The following is a 20,184-nucleotide window of genomic DNA, read 5'->3' as shown; positions in this document are numbered from 1 at the left end:
TGCTTTATTGACTATGCCAAAGCCTTTGACTGTGTGGATCACAATAAACTGTGGGAAATTCTGAAAGAGATGGGAATACCAGACCACCTGATCTGCCTCTTGAGAAATTTGTATGCAGGTCAGGAAACAACAGTTAGAACTGGACATGGAACAACAGACTAGTTCCAAATAGGAAAAGGAGTTCGTCAAGGCTGTATATTGTCACCCTGTTTATTTAACTTATATGCAGAGTACATCATGAGAAACGCTGGACTGGAAGAAACACAAACTGGAATCAAGATTGCCAGGAGAAATATCAATAACCTCAGATATGCAGATGACACCACCCTTATGGCAGAAAGTGAAGAGGAACTCAAAGGCCTCTTGATGAAAGTGAAAGTGGAGAGTGATAAAGTTGGCTTAAAGCTCAACATTCAGAAAACGAAGATCATGGCATCCGGTCCCACCACTTCATGGGAAACAGATGGGGAAACAGTGGAAACAGTGTCAGACTTTATTTTTCTGGGCTCCAAAATCACTGCAGATGGTGACTGCAGCCATGAAATTAAGAGACGCTTACTCCTTGGAAGGAAAGTTATGACCAACCTAGATAGCATATTGAAAAGCAGAGACATTACTTTGCCAACAAAGTCAAGTCTAGTCAAGGCTATGGTTTTTCCAGTGGTCATGTATGGATGTGAGACTTGGACTGTGAAGAAGGCTGAGTGCCAAAGAATTGATGCTTTTGAACTGTGGTGTTCAAAAGACTCTTGAGAGTCCCTTGGACTGCAAGGAGATCCAACCAGTCCATTCTGAAGGAGATCAGCCCTGGGATTTCTTTGGAAGGAATGATGCTAAAGCTGAAACTCCAGTACTTTGGCCACCTCATGCGAAGAGTTGACTCATTGGAAAAGACTCTGATGCTGGGAGGGATTGGGGGCAGGAGGAGAAGGGGACGACAGAGGATGAGATGGCTGGATGGCATCACTGACTCAATGGACGTGACTCTGAGTGAATTCCGGGAGTTGGTGATGGACAGGGAGGCCTGGCGTGCTGCGATTCATGGGGTCGCAAAGAGTCGGACACGACTGAGTGACTGATCTGATCTGAAACACAGTTTCAAAACTTATAAAGCATACTTGATAGAACTTAAATTTACTCTCATTGTTGGAGATTTTAAAACATAAAGAAGGAAATAATAAAGATAGGAAGAGAAATGAATAAGATAGAAAGCAGACATACACTAGACAAAATCAAGAATGCCAGATTTGTACTTAGAGGGGTTAATAAAATTGATAAACTCAAATCTGAATATTTTATGGTTATTAAAGAAAATTAATGTGTAACTAAAAGCCGTAATACCAAAAAAAAAAAAAAAAAAAAAAAAAGATCTTCAATCCCAGATGGCTTGTGAATCCTTTCAAATATTTGAGGTAGAAGCAATATCAGTCTTTCACAAACTCTGTCATAAATAGAGGAGGTAGGAATCCTTCCAACTCATTTTATGAGGCTGGCATATTCAGATACCAAGATCAGATAGGTATGTAATAAGAAAGAAAAATTATAGGCTAGGATTTATAAGAAACATGGATGAAATTATCCTGAAGTACATTTTCTAAATCAGGGAAATATTTAAAAAGTGATGTGTCATTATCAAATGCAGTTTATTCTAGGATTACAAGAACTTGAAAATCAATATATTTTGGTAAATTAACTTGAGGAGGAAAATGATAATCAGATACAGAGAAATTTTCATAAAATTTAATACCAATACATTAAAAAAGAAAGAAACCTCTCAGCAACCTAGCAACAGATAAAAACACCTTTCAGCTAATATCATGCTTAATGATAAAATATTACTGCTCTTGAAGTGACAAGCAAAATAAGGTTACCAGCAATCACCACTAGTATACAATATAGTACTGGAAATCTTAACCATTGCATAAGATAAGAAAATGAAATAATGTTTATAATAATTAGAAAATTAAAAGTAATAATATTATATTATATACTTGAAAGTTGCTAAGAGAGGAAGTCTTAAATGTTCTAACCACAAAAGAGAAGTGATAATTACGTGAGGTGATAGAGGTGTTAGCTAATATTATGGTGGTAATAATTTCACAGTATTTAAGTATATCTAATCAACATGTTTGGAGAAGGCAATGGCACCCCACTCCAGTATTCTTGCCTGGAAAATCCCATGGACGGAGGAGCCTGGTAGGCTGCAGTCCATGGGGTCGCTAAGAGTCGGACACGACTGAGCAACTTCACTTTCACTCTTCACTTTCATGCATTGGAGAAGGAAATGGCAACCCACTCCAGTGTTCTTGCCCGGAGAATCTCAGGGATGGGGAAGCCTGGTGGGCTGCCGTCTATGGGGTCACACAGAGTCGGACATGACTGAAGTGACTTAGCATAGCAATCAACATGTTGCATAATTTAAACTTACAAATTTTTGTATGTCAATTATATCCCAATACCTTTGGAAAAAAGAAGTAAAACTCTCTTTATGAGTAGATAATGTGATTACATACATAAAGAAATTCAAAAGAATGTGCAAACAATTATCAGAGTTAGTAAGTGAAATTATCAAGGTTTTGGATACTGTGTCAATATAGAAAAACCAATTGTATTTAAATATACTAGTAACAAACAACTTGAGAGTAAAGTTAAATATCATTTGTAGTACTATCAAGGGGAAAAAATCAATTATCTTGTAATAGTTCTATCAAAATTGTGCAGGACCTTTGAATTGAAAACTACATATTATTGCTGAAAGCAAAGATACAAATAGAGAGGTTTATTAAGTTTGAGGACTAACCATTAGCAATCCCATTTAACTAAATGATGATTGAATTCATGGAACTGTACAATGAAAATCAGTGTATTTTTTTACATCATTGTATGTACATATGTCGATAATAAATAAAACAAAAGTGGAGTTTGTTATTAGATGTCCAAGCAGGTGAAAGTTACTTTACTTACTTTAGTGTGATTGAATTGAGAAAGAGAATGACAGCAAAATTTGGGAAGTGAATGATAAAAGAAAAGGACCATAGAAAGGATTTCTATGGAAAGTGGGAAGTTTGGTGACCCGGGAAGACAGTAGCTGTCTTGAGCTGTGGATGACTGGAAAGTGACAAGATACACAGGAGCAGGGTTAAAATCACATCTCTAATAACCAAGATAAATTTCTGTGAAAGACATTGTTTATGGCTGGAAACAGCTCAGTATTAAAATATCAACAGCTTTTTCCCTGATCTGTTAAAAAAAAAATCAGTAGAAAAATAGACAATAGACAGAAATAAAAGACCTTGAAAATGTCAGAGTAACTTTCAGACCTGTGTAGCTCCTTGAGCAAAGATGAGCAGAAGGAATATTTTTGCTTCCTTGATAAACTGGCCTCATAAATCTTAATAAAATTCCTTTCTATCCTTTCTCAGTTTTCCTAGAGTTTATGTGACTAGATATGGAACTTGAGGTCTCAGCTAAAAGAATCGCTACTTTATTTGGCACTCTTTCAATCTGGTCTCAATTGGTTTGTCAATGTTTGTGTGATTCGAGTTTATCATATTTTCATTTTAACCAATTAATCTCAACTATAATTTGATTGTTCTAAATGATTATTCTTCGATACAGTAAGATTCACTCAGAGTTCTCCTAAATATTGATTCAGTCCTAGTAAAATCCACTAAGAAATGCAGGATAGATGAGAGAGCCAGGAATATTATGTGAGCCATAATCGGAAGACAAGTACAATGTAGAGGTTTTGTAAATGTAAAGGTTCTGCGAACGGGAGTGAGAAGATCAAAATCTCAAGCTCCTTTCAGTGAAGTGAGCTTTGCCACCTATTAGCTATGTGACCTCAGGACTTAACCTCTCTAAGTCTCAATTTCCATCTCTGTACTTAGGGGATATTAATAACACACACCTGGACAAATAGTTGTGAAGGTTAAACAAGAAGTTTAAGGTGCTGAGGACAAAGGAAGTGCTCAGTCAATGTTAGCAGTGGTTTGATAATAGGTTCCTAGTGGCTCAGATAGTAAGGAATCTGCCTGCAATGCGTAAGACCTGGGTGTGATCCCTGAGTCAGGAAGATCCCTTCAGAAGTAAATGGCAACCCATTCCAGTACGCTTGCCTGGAAAATTTCATGGACAGAGAGCCTGGTGGCCTACAGTCCATGAGGTTGCAAAGAGTCAGACACGACTGAGCAATTAACACTCTGACTTTTCAGTCAAAGGAGGAAAAGAGGTGACTCAGTTTTGAGTTGCAATATACTGAGTCAAGGTTGGCAATGGAAACAGGCTGTATTCCATTAGCTGAGGACACCAGACCTGTCACTTATTACTGGAGTTGAATAGCACAGAGGTTGCACCCATCTTTGAATAAACTTGAATTGTAGTTCCTTGAAGCAGTTATGTTCCCTCACTTCTTTGTTCCCCAACAGAATTCTGTATTCCAAATGCTAGGAGAGGTGGCACAGCCTTAAATGTCTTTTCCTAGACCCAGAGTACAGAGTAGGCAGCCTCTGTACTGACTAGGAGTAACTGAAATATGCACGTGCCTTTTGACGGAGGTTGTTCTCTAAGGTCACAATTTAGAGCCTTATCCAAGTCTGTGAGCAGAGCCTCTGCTCTTTACAGCCTCCTCTGTTACCTTCTAGAAGCCCTCACTCCTATTTCTTGCTCTGTCACTTGCCAGTTAATGTGATCTGGGTAAATGATTTAATTCTCTGAACTTTAGATTCCTTGTGTGAAAAATGTGGCTGGTTGTGAAACAATGGAAGTTGTCTGACATCACAGTTAAAAACTGGGGATAGGGCATGAGAAAACCAAGTTCAAATCATGCCTCTACCACTTAAGCACTTAACCCTTGGGAAATCCACATGACTTCGGATGATTCAATTTCCTCCTTCATAAATAAAAATAGAAACATTAACTATTTTTCTGGGTTATTGTGAGAAACTAATGAGATAATGCATGCAACACACTTAATACAGTTCCTGAAACATTTTGAACATTCAGTATGTGTTGAAAGTAAACATTAGCTTGGTTAATTTACCATCCAACAAAATTTCAGTGGATTATAAGTAGCCAGTCTTGTTGAACTGGCTGTGAAATGCTTTGACCATAGGCAATATTCAGAGCTAAATGCTATTTGCCAAAACCATAAGTTGTGCTTCTAAAAGTGGCTTAAGTGGAATTTTTGCTTTTTCCACAGAGCACAAATTGTCAAAACTGAAATCAAATGCAGGCTAAAGAGAAAACTGCTCACCTTTGTGATATGTGAGACTAGGAGAAAGGCTTTAAGATAAACACCAAATTGATTCAAAGACTCACTAGATGTAGTAACTATACACACGAGTATCCCAATGCACACACACACACCATTGCAGTCCCCCTTCACTAGTAGGGGAGATAAACAGTGCCCCAGATTATTCTCTCTCTGATGCTTACATAATATGAACTTTCATATGTTTACTTCACTGAGCTCAATTTTCTCAGCTGTAAAACTGATATCTGAGTAACTAGCTCGTAGGGATTTGGTGAGAACATACGTGAAGCACTAGCACATAGAGGACATTAATTATTTCTTGCTTTCTTTATAGGTAGTTTGTCAGATATAGAGGTACCATCAGAGACAGAACCAAGATTGGTCACACTATTTAGGAAAGGAGAATTACAGGGCCCAGCTTCATCTAAACATAATTTCTTCCCCAAATTCCCTTTTGGTGGGTTCTTCTTTGTCTTATACAACTATCCGCAAGGGTTTCCTTCCTACTTGTTCTGGAATTTTCATTGCATCTGGAGCACTAGAATTTATGAACCCCTGGTCTTGTGAACAGGTCTTTTTTCAGTTTTTGTAAACTGTCTTATTATGTTCACCATTCATGTATTTATCCATCTGAAATATTTGTCGCATACCCACCATGCAAAAGCAATAGTGATTCAAGTTTTTTGGAAGGGGTATTTTGGGTTATAGTGCATAACATTCTCATTTATTCAAGCCAGATTATTACAGCTCAAAGTTACAAATTTATTTACTCAAACAAGATATGACATAAATGACTCTCATTACCTCAATTACCTTTCATGGATGGCAATGCCAATTTCCTGTTGTGACAAGTTGGGTTTTTTGGTAAGTAAGAATTTTTTCAATAACATTAGAGTAAGTCAGCCTTTTCTCTGTAGGTCTCAAACTTTTAGTCCTTTGAATCATAGCCAAAGAGATAATGTCTCTGTGTCCTTTTATGAAGCTAGAATTCATCATGTTTTATCTTCTTTTTTTAAAACAACAATCACAGCTCCTGGTTTCTATTCATTATTCACAGTCTACCCTTTGTTGTCTTTATCTGGACATGCCAAATTGTGTTCTTTTATGTGTTAAATGGGAGGATATTCTTAAAACTGCTCTCTTATCTCTAACTCTGCCATGTTTCAAAGTTCTTTTCTTTAATGTTAGGATAATATTGTCTGTAGGTAATGAATCATGTTAGTGTGGCCATTGTTCCTCATCCTGGTATTACTGGTTTGGTGTGATCACATGTAGTAATTTATGTTAGTTATCACTAGCCACCAAGCATTCTTAATTATAGCTTCTATGTTTTGTCCTGCATTCATGCCATGGAGTACCCTTTGGGTAAGGATAAAATGTCACGAGTACTTTCACTTTTGTCCACATTTGGCAATAAGAACTAACCTTTCTAGGCATTTATTTAGGTGTCATTTATCTTCACAACAATCCTATGAAATAGATATTATTATGTATTAAAATAGGCATTATTATTAATAATAATATTTGTAAGTTATTATTTATAGATCAGAGAAACTGAGTTTTATGGGGAAGGGATAAATTAGGAGTTTGGGATTTACATACATATACTACTATATATGGGAGAAGGCAATGGCAACCCACTCCAGTACTCTTGCCTGGAAAATCCCATGGATGGAGGAGCCTGGTAGGCTGTAGTCCATGGGGTCACTAGGAGTTGGACATGACTGAGCAACTTCACTTTCACTTTCATGCATTGGAGAAGGAAATGGCAACCCACTCCGGTGTTCTTGCCTGGAGAATCCCAGGCACGGGGGAGCCTGGTGGGCTGCCGTCTATGGTGTCGCACAGAGTCAGACATGACTGAAGCGACTTAGCAGCAGCACTACTATATATAAATAGATAACCTACAAGGGCCTACTGTATTAGTTCAGTTTAGTCGCTCACCAGTGTCTGACCCTTTGTGACCCCATGGACTGCAGCATGCCAGGCCACCATGTCCATCATCAAATCCCAAAGTTTACTCAAACTCATGTCCATTGAGTTGGTGATGCCATCCAGCCATCTCATCCTCTGTCGTCCCCTTCTCCTCCCGCCTTCAATCTTTCCCAGGCATCACAGTCTTTTCAAATGAGTCAGTTCTTTGCATCAGGTGGCCAAAGTATTGGAGTTTCAGCTTCAGCATCAGTCCTTCTAATGAATATTCAGGACTGATTTCCTTTAGGATGGACTGGTTGGATCTCCTTGCAGTCCAAGGGACTCTCAAGTGTCTTCTCCACAGTTCAAAAGCACCGATTCTTCAGCACTTAGCCTTCTTTATAGTCCAACTCTCATATCCATACATGACTACTGGAAAAACCATAGTCTTGACTAGACCGACCTTTGTTGATAAAGTAATGTCTCTGCTTTTCAATATGCTGTCTAAGTTGGTCATAACTTTCCTTCCAAGGAGTAAGCATCTTTTAATTTCATGGCTGCAATCACCATCTGCAGTGATTTTGGAGCCCCCCAAAATTAAGTCCGTCACTGTTTCCACTGTTTCCCCATCTATTTGCCATGAAGTGATGGGACTAGATGCCATGATCTTAGTTTTCTGAAAGTTGAGTTTTCAGCTGACATTCTCACTCTCCTCTTTCACTTTCATCAAGAGGCTCTTTCAGTTCAGTTCAGTTCAGTTGCTCAGTTGTGTCCGACTCTTTGCGACCCCATGAATCACAGCACGCCAGGCCTCCCTGTCCATCACCAACTCCCAGAGTTCACTCAAATTCACATCCATTGAGTCAGTGATGCCATCCAGCCATCTCATCCTCTGTCATTCCCTTCTCCTCCTGCTCCCAAGCCCTCCCAGCATCAGAGTCTTTTCCAATGAGTCAACTCTTCACATGAGGTGGCCAAAGTACTGGAGTTTCAGCTTTAGCATCATTCCTTCCAAAGAACACCCAGGGGTGATCTCCTCTAGAATGAACTGGTTGGATCTCCTTGCAGTCCAAGGGACTCTCAAGAGTCTTCTCCAACACCACAGTTCAAAAGCATCAATTCTTTGGCACTCAGCCTTCTTCACAGTCCAACTCTCGTATCCATACATGACTACTGGAAAAACAGCCTTGACTAGACGGACCTTAGTTGGCAAAGTAATGTCTCTGCTTTTCAATATGCTATCTGGGTCTTCCTAATTTTCTGCCAGAAGTGTGGTGTCATTTGCATATCTAAGGTTATTGATATTTCTCCCGACAATCTTGATTCCAGCTTGTGCTTCATTCAGACCAGTGTTTCTCATGATGTACTCTGCATATAAGTTAAATAAGCAGGGGGACAATATACAGCCTTGACCTACTCCTTTCTCCATTTGGAGCCAATCTGTTGTCCCATGTCCAGTTCTAATTGTTGTTTCCTGACCTGCATACAGGTTTCTCAAGAGGCAGGCCAAGTGTTCTGGTATTCCTATCTCTTTAAGAATTTTCCACAGTTTGTGGTGATCCACAGCGTCAAAGGCTTTGGCATAGTCAATAAAGTAGCAGTAGACGTTTTTCTGGAACTCTCTTGCTTTTTCGGTGATCCAACAGATATTGGCAATTTGATCTCTGGTTCCTCTGCCTTTTCTAAATCCACCTTGAATATCTGGAAGTTCACATTTCACGTGCTGTTGGAGCCTGGCTTGGAGAATTTTGAGCATTAATTAGATAGTGTGTGAGATGAGTGCAATTACACAGTAGTTTGAACATTCTTTGGCATTACCTTTCTTTGGGATTGGAGTGAAAACTGACCTTTTCCAGTCCTGTGGCCACTGCTGAGTTTTCCAAATTTGCTGACATATTGAGTACAGCACTTCCACAGCATCATCTTTTAGAATTTGAAATAGCTCAACTGGATTTCCATCACCTCCACTAGCTTTGTTTGTAGTGATGCTTCCTAAGGCCCACTTGACTTCTCATTCCAGGATGTCTGGCTTTAGGTGAGTGATCATAGCATTGTGATTATCTGGGTCATGAATATCTTTTTTGTATAGTTTTCTGTATATTCTTACCACCTCTTCTTAATATCTTCTTCTTCTGTTAGATCATTCAGGTATAACCTAAATCAAATCCCTTACAATTATACAGTGGAAGTAAGAAATAGGTTCAAGGGATTAGATCTGATAGAGTATCTGAAGAATGATGGATGGAGGTTCATGACATGGTACAAGAGGCAGGGATCAAGACCATCCCCAAGAAAAAGAACTGCAAAAAGGCAAAATAGTTGTCTGAGGAGGCATTACAAATAGATGTGAAAAGAAGAGAAGTGAAAGGCAAAGGAGAAAAGGAAAAATATATCCATTTGAATGCAGACTTCCAAAGAATAGCAGATAGATAAGAAAGCCTTCCTCACTGATCAATGCAAAGAATTAGAGGAAAACAATAGAATGGGAAAGACTAGAGATCTCTTCAAGAAAATTAGAGATACCAAGGGAATATTTCATGCAAAGATGGGTACAATAAAGGACCAAAATGGTATGGACCTAACAGAAGCAAAAGATATTAAGAAGAGGTGGCAAGAATACTGTATAGCAAATGGCAAATATACTCAATATTTTGTAATAATTACAAAGGGAAAGAATCTGAAAAAGGATATATATATATATATGTTTACATATATGTGTGTGTGTGTATATACATATATATATATTGAATTACTTTGCTGTACACCTGAAACTAACACAATATTGTAATCAACTATACTTCAATAAATAAATAAATAATCAAAAATAAAAATCTTTGCCAACTCTCCCCAACAAAATAAAATAAAATGAAATGTAGACCTATTGACAAACTAGAAAAATAAAAAAGAAACACGTGGTCTGCCCAGAAGTAAAAGTATAACTAAGGATTTTTATTTAATGAGACTTATGGTGAGAGAGCACTAAATATATAACAAAAGGAAATGAAATACACAGGCTGATTACCAGGGGCAATTTTAAGAACCAAAATTAGCCCCATGTCAAAGGCATAGGGTACATGGCACATTCTGTTTAAAGTTATTTGTGGAGTAAGAGCATCACTAAACAGGAGGAGTATCTCAGTAATTATTTGGTTCAAATTTCTCTCTTGGAAAAAAAAACAGCTGTATATCATCTTTCACAGATGAACATCCATTGTCTGCTTAAGACAGACTCTCGCTATCTGGCAGGGTTGCACCTTCCCTTGTTGGGCAACTGTGATGGCATATTCATTTTCTATCACTGAATAACCAATGGCTTAACACAACACAAATTTACTGTCTCACAGTGTCCATGAGTTAGGTCTGGCTAGCTGGGTCCTCCGCTCAGAGTCTCATAGACTAAAATAAGGTATTGTCTGGACTCTGCGCCTTCTGGAGATCAAAGATTTCATTCAAGATCACATAGTTGTTGGTAGGATTCACTTGCTTATAGCTTTAGAACAAAGGTCCCCATTCTCTCACTGGTTGTCAGCCAAAAGCTACTCTCAGTTCTCAGTTCTTACAGATTACTCAGAGCTTCTTACTACTCTGAACTTTCCATCTTCAAAGGTGCAAAGTAAAGCCTCCTTTGCTCATATCTCTCTTATGCTTTAAATCTGACTTCAGGAAATGTCCACTTTGTTTTCTGGGCTCACCTGATTAGGTCAGGCTTATCCAGATACTTTCTCTCTCTTTTTTAATTAAAATATAGTTGATTTACAAGATTGTATTAATTTCAGTTGTACAAAAAAGTGATTCAGTTATTTTTTTTAATTCCATTATAGGTTATTGTAGGATACCAAATATAATTTCCTGTGTTATACAGTAAATCCTTGTTGCTTATCTGTTTTATATATAGTTTATACCTGTTAATCCTGCATTCCTAATTTGTCCATTCCTCCCTCCTTCTCCCCTTTGGTAAACACTGTTTTGTTTTCTAGGTCTGTTTCAGTTTTTACATAAATTCATTTTTATTATTTTTTAGCTTCTACACATAAGTGATATTATATAATATTTGTCTTTGTCCGACATTTCATTTAGTATAATATTCTCTGTGTCCATCCATGTTGATGCAAATGACAATGTTTCATTCTTTTTTATGGCTGAGTCGTATTTCATAATATACATGTACACTTTGTCTTCTTAAACCAGCTGTCTATTGATGGGCATTTGGGTTGTTTCCATATCTTGGTGACTGTAACTAGTGCTGCTGTGAACACTGGAGTGCATGTATTTTTTTTAAACTACAGTCTTTATCTTTTCTAGATCTATGTCTAGGAATGGGATTGCTGGGTCATGTGGTGACTATTTCTCTCTTTTTTTTTTTTTGTCTCTAGCTGTGTATCCTTATTTTTAATTTTTTGAGGACCCTGCATACTGTTTTCCACAATGGCAATACCAATTTATATCCACCAACTGTTTAGGAGGGTTTCCTTTTCTCTACACCTTCTCCAGCATTTATTATTTGTAAATCCCTTTTTGCCATATGTCCCCTGCATTACAAGGCAGATTCTTAACCAGTGAACCACCAGGGAAGTCCCCAGAGAACTTTTAAAATCTTGATTCTGTCACCTATATTGTTCTTTTTCCCTCATAATGGGGTGCCAGTTGAAGATCAGATAAGCTTGTCAATCTATAATATAAATGGTGACTAAATAAGAGAAAGACAGTAAGGCTCACTTTTGAATTTTCAAAGTTAGTCCTTTGAGTTTTATTTTGTTTGTCCTTTAATGGAAGATTAGGAGTATGTGATAGTGTTTAAAATTCAGATGTTCAAAATTTCTGATGTTTCTCACCAACTCTTTACATATTATTTTTGAAATGATAGACTTCAAACAATTATCATTCCCCAAGTTTAAACAGAGGAAGAGGAAATACCCTTAGCATCAAATTCACCTATTACATTATTTTTGGAATTTTTAAAGCCACGTGACAATTCCTGACTCCTTGCATGTAAATTTACCCTTTATATTTTCATAGCACTTTCCATGTTTCCTACATGACCCTTGCAAACCTTGTGAGTCAGAAGGGGTAATTGATGTCATTCTCAGACAACTAATAAGGTGTCCATAGCCATCCAGTCAGCTGTGGAGCGTTGACTAAGATCTGCTGTCTTAAGTCCATGGCTCCTCCACTGTATTCCAGAAAAAAGTTACCACAAAGGCAAGTTCTCTCCTATCAAATCTCCCGTTTGCGATTCTGACACTAAAGCGGTGGGCATGTGAGGGGAGCACCGAGGGAATGCTTGGGCTTGATGACCAGTGTGACTCATGCAACACTTCTGTCTCATAGGCAGAATCTGTCTCGTCTCCACCAAGTAAATGCAGCAAGTGAGGCCCGAGAGGACCCCGAAACAGAGGCTGTTATGCACCCCCTGTGCCTCCTGATGTACCTGGCTGAAGAGAAATATGACTTTTTCTTCCAGGAGAATAATCATAATGCTAAAATGATACCAGTCATTCATTGAAAACAGCCTTTCTTACAGGGGTTCCATGGAACAGTAGTTATGAGGGAATCTTCCCTGCCAAGAAAGGATTCCATGTATACACATGTGTGAAATAGAGCACACTCTAATGCCCTTTGGGTAGATTCACAGTGAGGTACAGTAAACTGAAGGCTCTGAGAGGCCCTGAAGTTAATGGCCAGCCTGTTTCTCCAAGTACTTCTCAAACTTAATTGCTAGGGAGAAAAGGGAGACGTTTTATATAATAAATACTATTAACAATAGTGTACAATAGAAGATATTTTTGGAAAGGCTGTCTTACCTCATTTTATCCTCACCACAATTCCAAATGGTTGGTATTACTAGCCTCATTTAACAAATAACTCAGCGAGGTTAAAATAACTTACCCAACAGGACCAGAATCTAAGCCTATGTCTGCCTGAGAACAAATCCCTATCCATTAGGCATGAACTGTACAGACTGCAGACTCAGTGAGGTTCTGTGGCTGTGAAGGATGCTGTGGGCTGTGAGTGAAACAGCAGGGTCCTGAGAAGATCACAAGAAGAGACAAGAAAAGCTGACTGCAAATGGAGAGGCTGATGAAACACTTGGGCAGAAGAAAGCAGATGCTTTTGGGGGAAAAGTGAAGGAACAAGAGACCACTGGAGCCAGGTGGTGGTGTGGGGGTAGGGAGTGGGAGGCAGGAGATTGGGAAGGACAGTCGAGGCCTGTACAGTGACGGTACCTATCACATGAGCTATTGTGAGGGTAACATGAAAGATTGTTTGTCAAACACCCAGCACAAAAAAAAAAAGAAAGAAAGAAAACACCCAGCACAGCACCCACACAGGAAGTATGTGGAGGAGCAGGGGCTGGAGAACAGGAGATGGTAAGGCAAGGTTCAACTGTGATACTCCGGCCACACTTCGTATCTGAGATGAGCTCAGGAAAATGACCCAAGACTGCACGTGGATCACCTCACAGGCCCTCTCCACCCACGGAGCTAGTTTCCACCTCACACCCTCTCACATAATCACAGCGCTTGTTCACTGGAAATGATGACTGCAAGAAGTCAAGTCTGGGCCACAGGAAACCTTTGGGAAAGGAAGAGCAAGTGCTGAGAGGTTGCAAAGGCTGGGATTAGACCAGGCCCTGGTTGAATCGGCCTACTAATTATCTAAGAAAGAAGAAGTCCCAGAGTTTATCATAAGGCTATTGTACATAAGTATACAGATTTCTGGCTTCTCTTTCAAACTCAAAAGATCTGACAGCGCTGGGCCTGCAACATCCAGAATGGCAATTGCCTGGAGGCAGGTGGCAGCGTCCCGTCAGCTGTGGACCTAGGTCACCCCTCTAGCTTGCCTACTAGCCAGGTTTCCTGACTCACCTGGATTTGCATCTGTGCTCTCTGCCTAAGTTCTTGAGTAAGATTTATGAAGGAAAAATCGACAGCCTCTCCTTCTCCCCCTCCCCAAGATGCCTGACAATGAGGTAAACCTAGTGGGAGTTCCTAACAGAGGTTTTTTTTGATGGATTTCTCTAGAATTGTTTGATCACCAATTTCTTCACCAAAGAAATTGGTGACTCCTGCTATTTAATCCTTTGATACCCATGCCCCCTGTGTGGTTAATAGAAGTAAAACACTAGACTCTAAACTTTAAAAACACAGCACGGAGTTAGAGAACAAAGAGGAGAAAACAGAGATTTTTTTTTTTTTGCACGCTCATCGACATGCTGAAAAAAGGCAAGCAGACCCGGTACAGAGTTGTTCGGTAGTAAACACAAGTGAGTAAGTTTTAGTTCTTTGCATCCCTTCAGTCTGAGGATTTTAGAACACTATACCACTGTCAAGATCTGTGGGGCAGAAAAATGCAAGCCACTGATGTGAGCCACTTTGGTAATTTCAATTTCCCAGCAGCCACATTGAAGAAGTTAAAACAAAAAAAAAGCAGGTGAAATTAATTTTCATAACATTTTATTTAACCCAACCTATCCAAAACATTGTTACTTCAATGTGTAACCAACATAAAAATTATTCATGAGATATTTTACACTTTGTTTTTAGTGAGCTTTCAAAAGCCTATGCATGTTTTATTAACACACTAAAGCACATTTCAGTTGGAATTAGCTACTTCTGTAAAGGGGCTTCCCTGGCGGCTCAGTGGTAAAGAATTCGTTTGCCAATGCAGGAGACAAGGGTTCAATCCTTGGGTCAAGAAATGGCAACTCATTCCAGTATTCTTGCCTGAGAAATCTCTCGGACAGAGGAGCCTGGCAGGCTGAAGTCCATGGGATTGCAAAAGAGTTGGACATCATTAAGAGACTAAACAGCAACAATTTCTCTAAAACCACATGTGGCCAGTGCAGGTATAAATGACATCATTTATTTTCCATAGGTTCACAAACACAGTAAGTGGGGAGAGAGCGGATATGAATTTCCTACAGATTTCATAGGGAACCGGAAGAACCAAGCAGAAAATTGATACCCTTTGGATATATGAACCCTGTCCTCTGGGTTCCTTTCTGCCCTTCAGTGCACCCTCTCTATTCCATCCCCTCTTTCTCTTAATCTCCATTTCTCATTGCCTCGCTAGAGTGTAAACAGCACAGGGTGTGGAGCGGGGAGGAGTGGACCGGCTTCCTAGGCTGACCTTGGGCAAGTTGCTTACCTCCCAAGTCTCACGTTTCTTGTTTATGAAATAGGATTAATTCCTTCCACGAGTTCGGAGGATCAAATAAAATCATAAATGTAAAGTCTTCAGTACCAAAGAGATATTGTAGGCGTTTTCGAGCTTTTCATAATTACTTTTCAAGATTTATATGTGTTTGGTGGAAGGGGCAGTGGGGAAAAAGAATCAAAGAAGTGAGAACTGTTTTTTGTTTGTTTTTGTTTGTTTGATTTTTTTTAATATGGCTACACTCTAGTCCTTCTTCAGTACTTGGTGCTTAAAATCTCTCAATTGGCTCTTATAAGGCATGATTTCAGCCCAGAGCACTAAAAATAAACGAAAATTTTTTAAAAGAGTTTCATTTTTTTGCCTGCATTTGTCTAATTGTATAGAGTGCCAGATGGTAAGTGGGAACGCCTCCATGAGTACCCTGTGGGCGTGTACAGCCATTACTCTGCAAAATGTCTGAGGAGGGAACTTCACGGGTCCAATCAAAGCACATCAGGATGGCAAGAGCTAAAAGACGTGTGGTCATCATCTAGAAGACACAACTTTCTCTCCCCTGAAGGTTCCCCTGCTGTAAAAGTGTGCCTCTTGGATCTCCAGGAGCCTTATCAGACTTCAAGTCAGCACCACCCCAAGTAGCCTACAGGCTCAGACACTTCTGAGAAACTATAATAGAAAGAAGGGAAGACTCACCATTTCGTTCTCCTCTCCTGGGTTGAGCAAAGCCTGATGGTCCTTTTCTCTCTCCTCCTCCATCTGAACAGGACCGCCAAACTAATTCCCTGGGGAAATGTCAAACCCACCAGGGCTTCAGTGAATCCAAAACAATCATCAGTTGTCATTGCTGTTCTCAGCCGCTTTTAAAATCTCTTAGCACATGGCTTACCTATTAGACTAACAAAGGAGAGGAAATACTTTTCTCAGCCACAGGATTGGTCTGTTAATCTATCTTTTTTTTTTTTTTTTTAATTCTTAGTATTTACTTGCCAAACTAAACATAAGTGCCTCCAGACTTAAACTGTTGAACTAGGAAGATAAATCATTTCATGTGCTGTCCGTAAATATCTCAGCCAATGAATGTGAATGGTCACTTTGCCAAAAACCTGAGACAGAAGGATTAACCAGTGACAGGTGACTGAAAACCTTATGGACTTTGGGAAAGTAATGAGTGTATTGTGACCATGAAAATTGAAGAAACGGGTTTTGGTTCCTGACAGGGAATGTAGGGATCATTTGGGAATCGGGAAAATCTGAATTCTAATCCCTGCTCTGCTGATGACTCTGGACAAATCCCTTAAAATCTGAAGTATTACATAACATGTCAACAGGAAGGACAGAGTTGACATGGAGATTTAAGATAATGTTGATAGAAGTCCAGCTATGGCATGTGTCACACTCCGTAAGAGAGCATCATAGTCACCCTAACCAAGAAGAAACAAGCTTTCTAAAAGTAAAGTGTAATAATAAAACATATTCCTTTCACTTTCACTTTTTAGTTTAAAAAGTTTTCAGATTAAAAAAAGTAGATGGATCTAGAAAGGCTAAATATTGGGAATGTCATCTAGATTTCAACAACTGTATAATCACCCCTGAATTTTATATTTTAACAAAAAATTAGGTTCATTGTGATCTATTCAGGAATTGGTTAATTTGCTCACAATAAAAATTTTTATCATCTTATTGCCTTTTTGTTCCATCTAGTCCTGGTGCAATAATATCAGGATGCAATAACTGAACAAAATGCTTGCAGCTTTGGCCATGGAAGAAAATTTTCTAGGAATGAATATTACTGGAGGATGATACTTGTTGATTGCCTTGAGGGGGCACCATTACCTACGTTGAAGTTCAGGAGAGGTCAATATGTTTCCTGCCTCAGGAAAAAAGTGGCTGATGAGAATAAACAGACAAATACAGCATTTCATGCCAGAGGGGCTACTGAAAGCACACGCCATCACAAGCGCTGCATTTTAAGTGACACCAGTCTAAAGTAGAGCTAAGACTCAGAAAAAAGAGCCCACCATTTTAATAAAACCTAATGAAAGACTTGAAGGACAATCATCATTCACTCCTTACTGATCAGTTATCTACTCATATATTTTGCTAGAAATAGTCCTACTCTAGGCAGCATGATTTCAGGTAAAAGCACCAAGGATGAGTCATGGCGTGTCTTAGAGTGGGCATAGGACCCAGATCTGAGCGGGAAAGACCCCTGGAGTCTTCTGGGAAAGAATGTCCTATTGACAAAAGAGAGAGAACTTTTTTCTTCCTTCCTTTAAAGATGACACATGAGAATGCAATACTCCATGCATGACAGCCATCTTTAGATCATGAAGAAGATGAAAATAGTCAAGTTAATGATGGTGGAGAAAAGGATAAAAGAGCTTAGATCCTTACAATTCCACTGAGCCACAGTGCTACCCTGGGACCACCTAGCTCTAGACACCTTGTTAAACATATAATTAAATGTTCCTAAAAAGTCACTGTTTGTGGTTTCTGTTACAGCCCAAAGATACAAAATATAACACTCATAGCAGCTCCATTCGACTTTTACTCATTAATTATGAGTTAAACAACAGATATTCCAGACACTGTGCTGAACTCTTGGGAGTCAGTGGTGAAAAGGAGAGTCACCACCCCAAGGGGTGGTGCTTGGGTGCAGTTGCTATAGGCAAATAAACAGCCTCTTAAATAGGAAGGGAATCAAACTCAGGCTTAATGGGATAATAACAGCTTCCTGAAGGAAGTGACACCTATCTGACATCTCAAATATGAGCACATGCTAACTAGGTGGAAGGAATAGGGGATAGTGGTGGATGGTGAGCACACTCTTGACCAGAGACAGAAGCATAAAATGTGTGAAAATGTTCAAGAGAGGTGAGAAAATATAGCTTATATGGGGGTACCGAGAGATGTCAAAGTAAGGCTTGAGAACCAAGGGAATGAGGAAGAATATTGGGCAATGAGCTTGGAATGAAAACAGATGTGCCTGCCACGAAGAGCTTGTAAACCAAGTTAAACTGGTTGATCATGAAGTTCGATAAGTACTGAGCCCTTGCTTCAGCCACCAGAGGACATGCTCTGTAAGAAAATAATCACTCCTGGTTTAAATCCTACCTCCTGCAGGATTTGCAACAGATATTAAAACTTAAAGGATCTGCTGAGAGATGCCCATAAGCAAGAGAGAGCCAGTCACACCTCAGTAGCTTAGCCAGTTCCTTGAAGGCCCACAAGAGGAAGAGCCTTGTGGGGTGTGGCGGCTAGTAGTGTGGGGGTGAGGATAGCAAGGAAGCTGGCTCAGTCATGGTGGGAGGACCTCCTAGGGGTTGTTTAGTCATGGAGCTCAGGAGGTAGAGGTTGCCACTTAAGCTGACACTCTTCCAATCTTTTCCATCTGGAGAGGCCAGATTCCTGATTGCCTGTGACTGGAAGCAGAACACAGTCATCCTGATGAACCGAAAAGGCAAACTTCCTACTCATGAGAAGATGTAAGCATCAGATGCTGTAAGGTAGGGCCCTCCAGAGATACCACCTGCAATGTAGGAGCTGCAGGAGACTTGGGTTTGATTTGGGAAGATCCCTTGGAGAAGGGCATGGCCACCCTCCAGTATTCTTGCCTGGAGAATTCCATGGACAAGGGAGCCCGATGCGCTATATAGTCCATGGGGTCACAAAGAGTCAGACACGACTGAATCAACATAGCACTCACTCACTCACTCCAGAGACAGGAAGGAAAGGAAGAGCCAAATGAGGAAACAAAAGAAAAATAGAGTGAAATATTCACTTCACACAAGGACCTGAGGAAGTGATTAACGCCCTTAAAGCCAAGTCTTCACTCTTCAAAGGGTCTTTTTGTTCAGAGTGAAGCCAGAAGAAGTAAATGACTGAGAGACTATCTCCCTGGACAATCCTTAACTCAAAATACAATTTCCAGAAAATGAATAAGAAATGCAGAGATGGAAGTTGTTTGCTCAAAGCTACACAGCAAAATACTGGCAGATCCAGGACACAGAGCCAGGTCTCTTGGTTCTAGTCCAGTTTATTTCAACCAGGAAATACAATACTTCCTCCTTTAATGCTGTATTTTCTCTAGAACTCTGCAGTGGTTCTGGAGAGGTGAAGGACATGGGGGATTACATGGATTAAGGTAGAGGAAATGTCTCCACCTCTAGTCCATGAGGCCTAGAAATGAAGATACAACAGGCAGAGTGGAATGTATTAGAACCATGCATAACACTCCTACATGGCAGGGACAAGATTCCTTCTCCCCACTTCCCCATGACCTAGAGGGAAAACTAGTGCGGATTTAGATGTTTTATCTAGATTTCTCTACTTCACTGGAGCCTTTCTGAAGCATCCCATCACACAAACATTATTGGACACCTACATGGGCAAGACTATTTAATTAAGGTAAACTGACTGCTATAATGATCACAACTATAACAATTTTCAGTGGTTTAACACAGCAGAAGTGTGGGTCTAAGTCTATAATAATAGGAGGGCATTGGTGGAGTAATCGAGGGGAGTCTCCTCCAAACAATGATTCTGAAGCTGGGTTCTTCCATCCTGCATCTCCACCATCTTCAACACAAGCTGTCTGAGGCTGCTATGATTGTATGAAAGACGGGGGCGAGTTAATGAAGGCGTCTATGACTAGTCCTAGAAGAAATACTTTGTACTTGTGCCAAAAGATTAGCTAGAACTGGGTCAGATGACCACACCTAACTGCAAGATGATTAGGGTATGTGGTCTGCCTATGTGCCAAGAAGAAGAAAATATGAACTTGGTGGTCATCCTGCAGTCTTTGAAGAGCTAAGATTTCCACATAGACCCTGTGATGATCCCAGTGAGGGATAAAGGGGTGG

At 39.7% G+C, this 20,184-nt stretch overlaps 1 protein-coding gene across 3 annotated transcripts in view; it reads right to left on the bottom strand.

The window, feature by feature from the left end:
- Nucleotides 1–16,337, bottom strand: part of ATP13A5 (ATPase 13A5) — a 123,948-nt gene extending 107,611 nt beyond the window's left edge. The window contains exon 1 of one of the 3 annotated variants that reach the window (XM_025286391.3): nt 16,016–16,337. In XM_025286391.3, coding sequence (XP_025142176.3) covers nt 16,016–16,078 — 63 coding nt within the window. In that variant the 5' untranslated portion in view covers nt 16,079–16,337. The remainder of the gene's footprint in view (nt 1–16,015) is intronic. The other 2 variants (XM_025286375.3, XM_025286382.3) reach the window with 2 other exon arrangements.
- Between the last annotated feature and the right edge of the window lie 3,847 nt (nt 16,338–20,184).

This window comes from Bubalus bubalis, chromosome 1 (genome assembly GCF_019923935.1).
Source record: "Bubalus bubalis isolate 160015118507 breed Murrah chromosome 1, NDDB_SH_1, whole genome shotgun sequence".
Lineage (NCBI taxonomy): Eukaryota > Metazoa > Chordata > Mammalia > Artiodactyla > Bovidae > Bubalus > Bubalus bubalis.
Note: the sequence above shows the minus strand (reverse complement) of the source record. Positions and strands in the feature narration are given on the sequence as shown.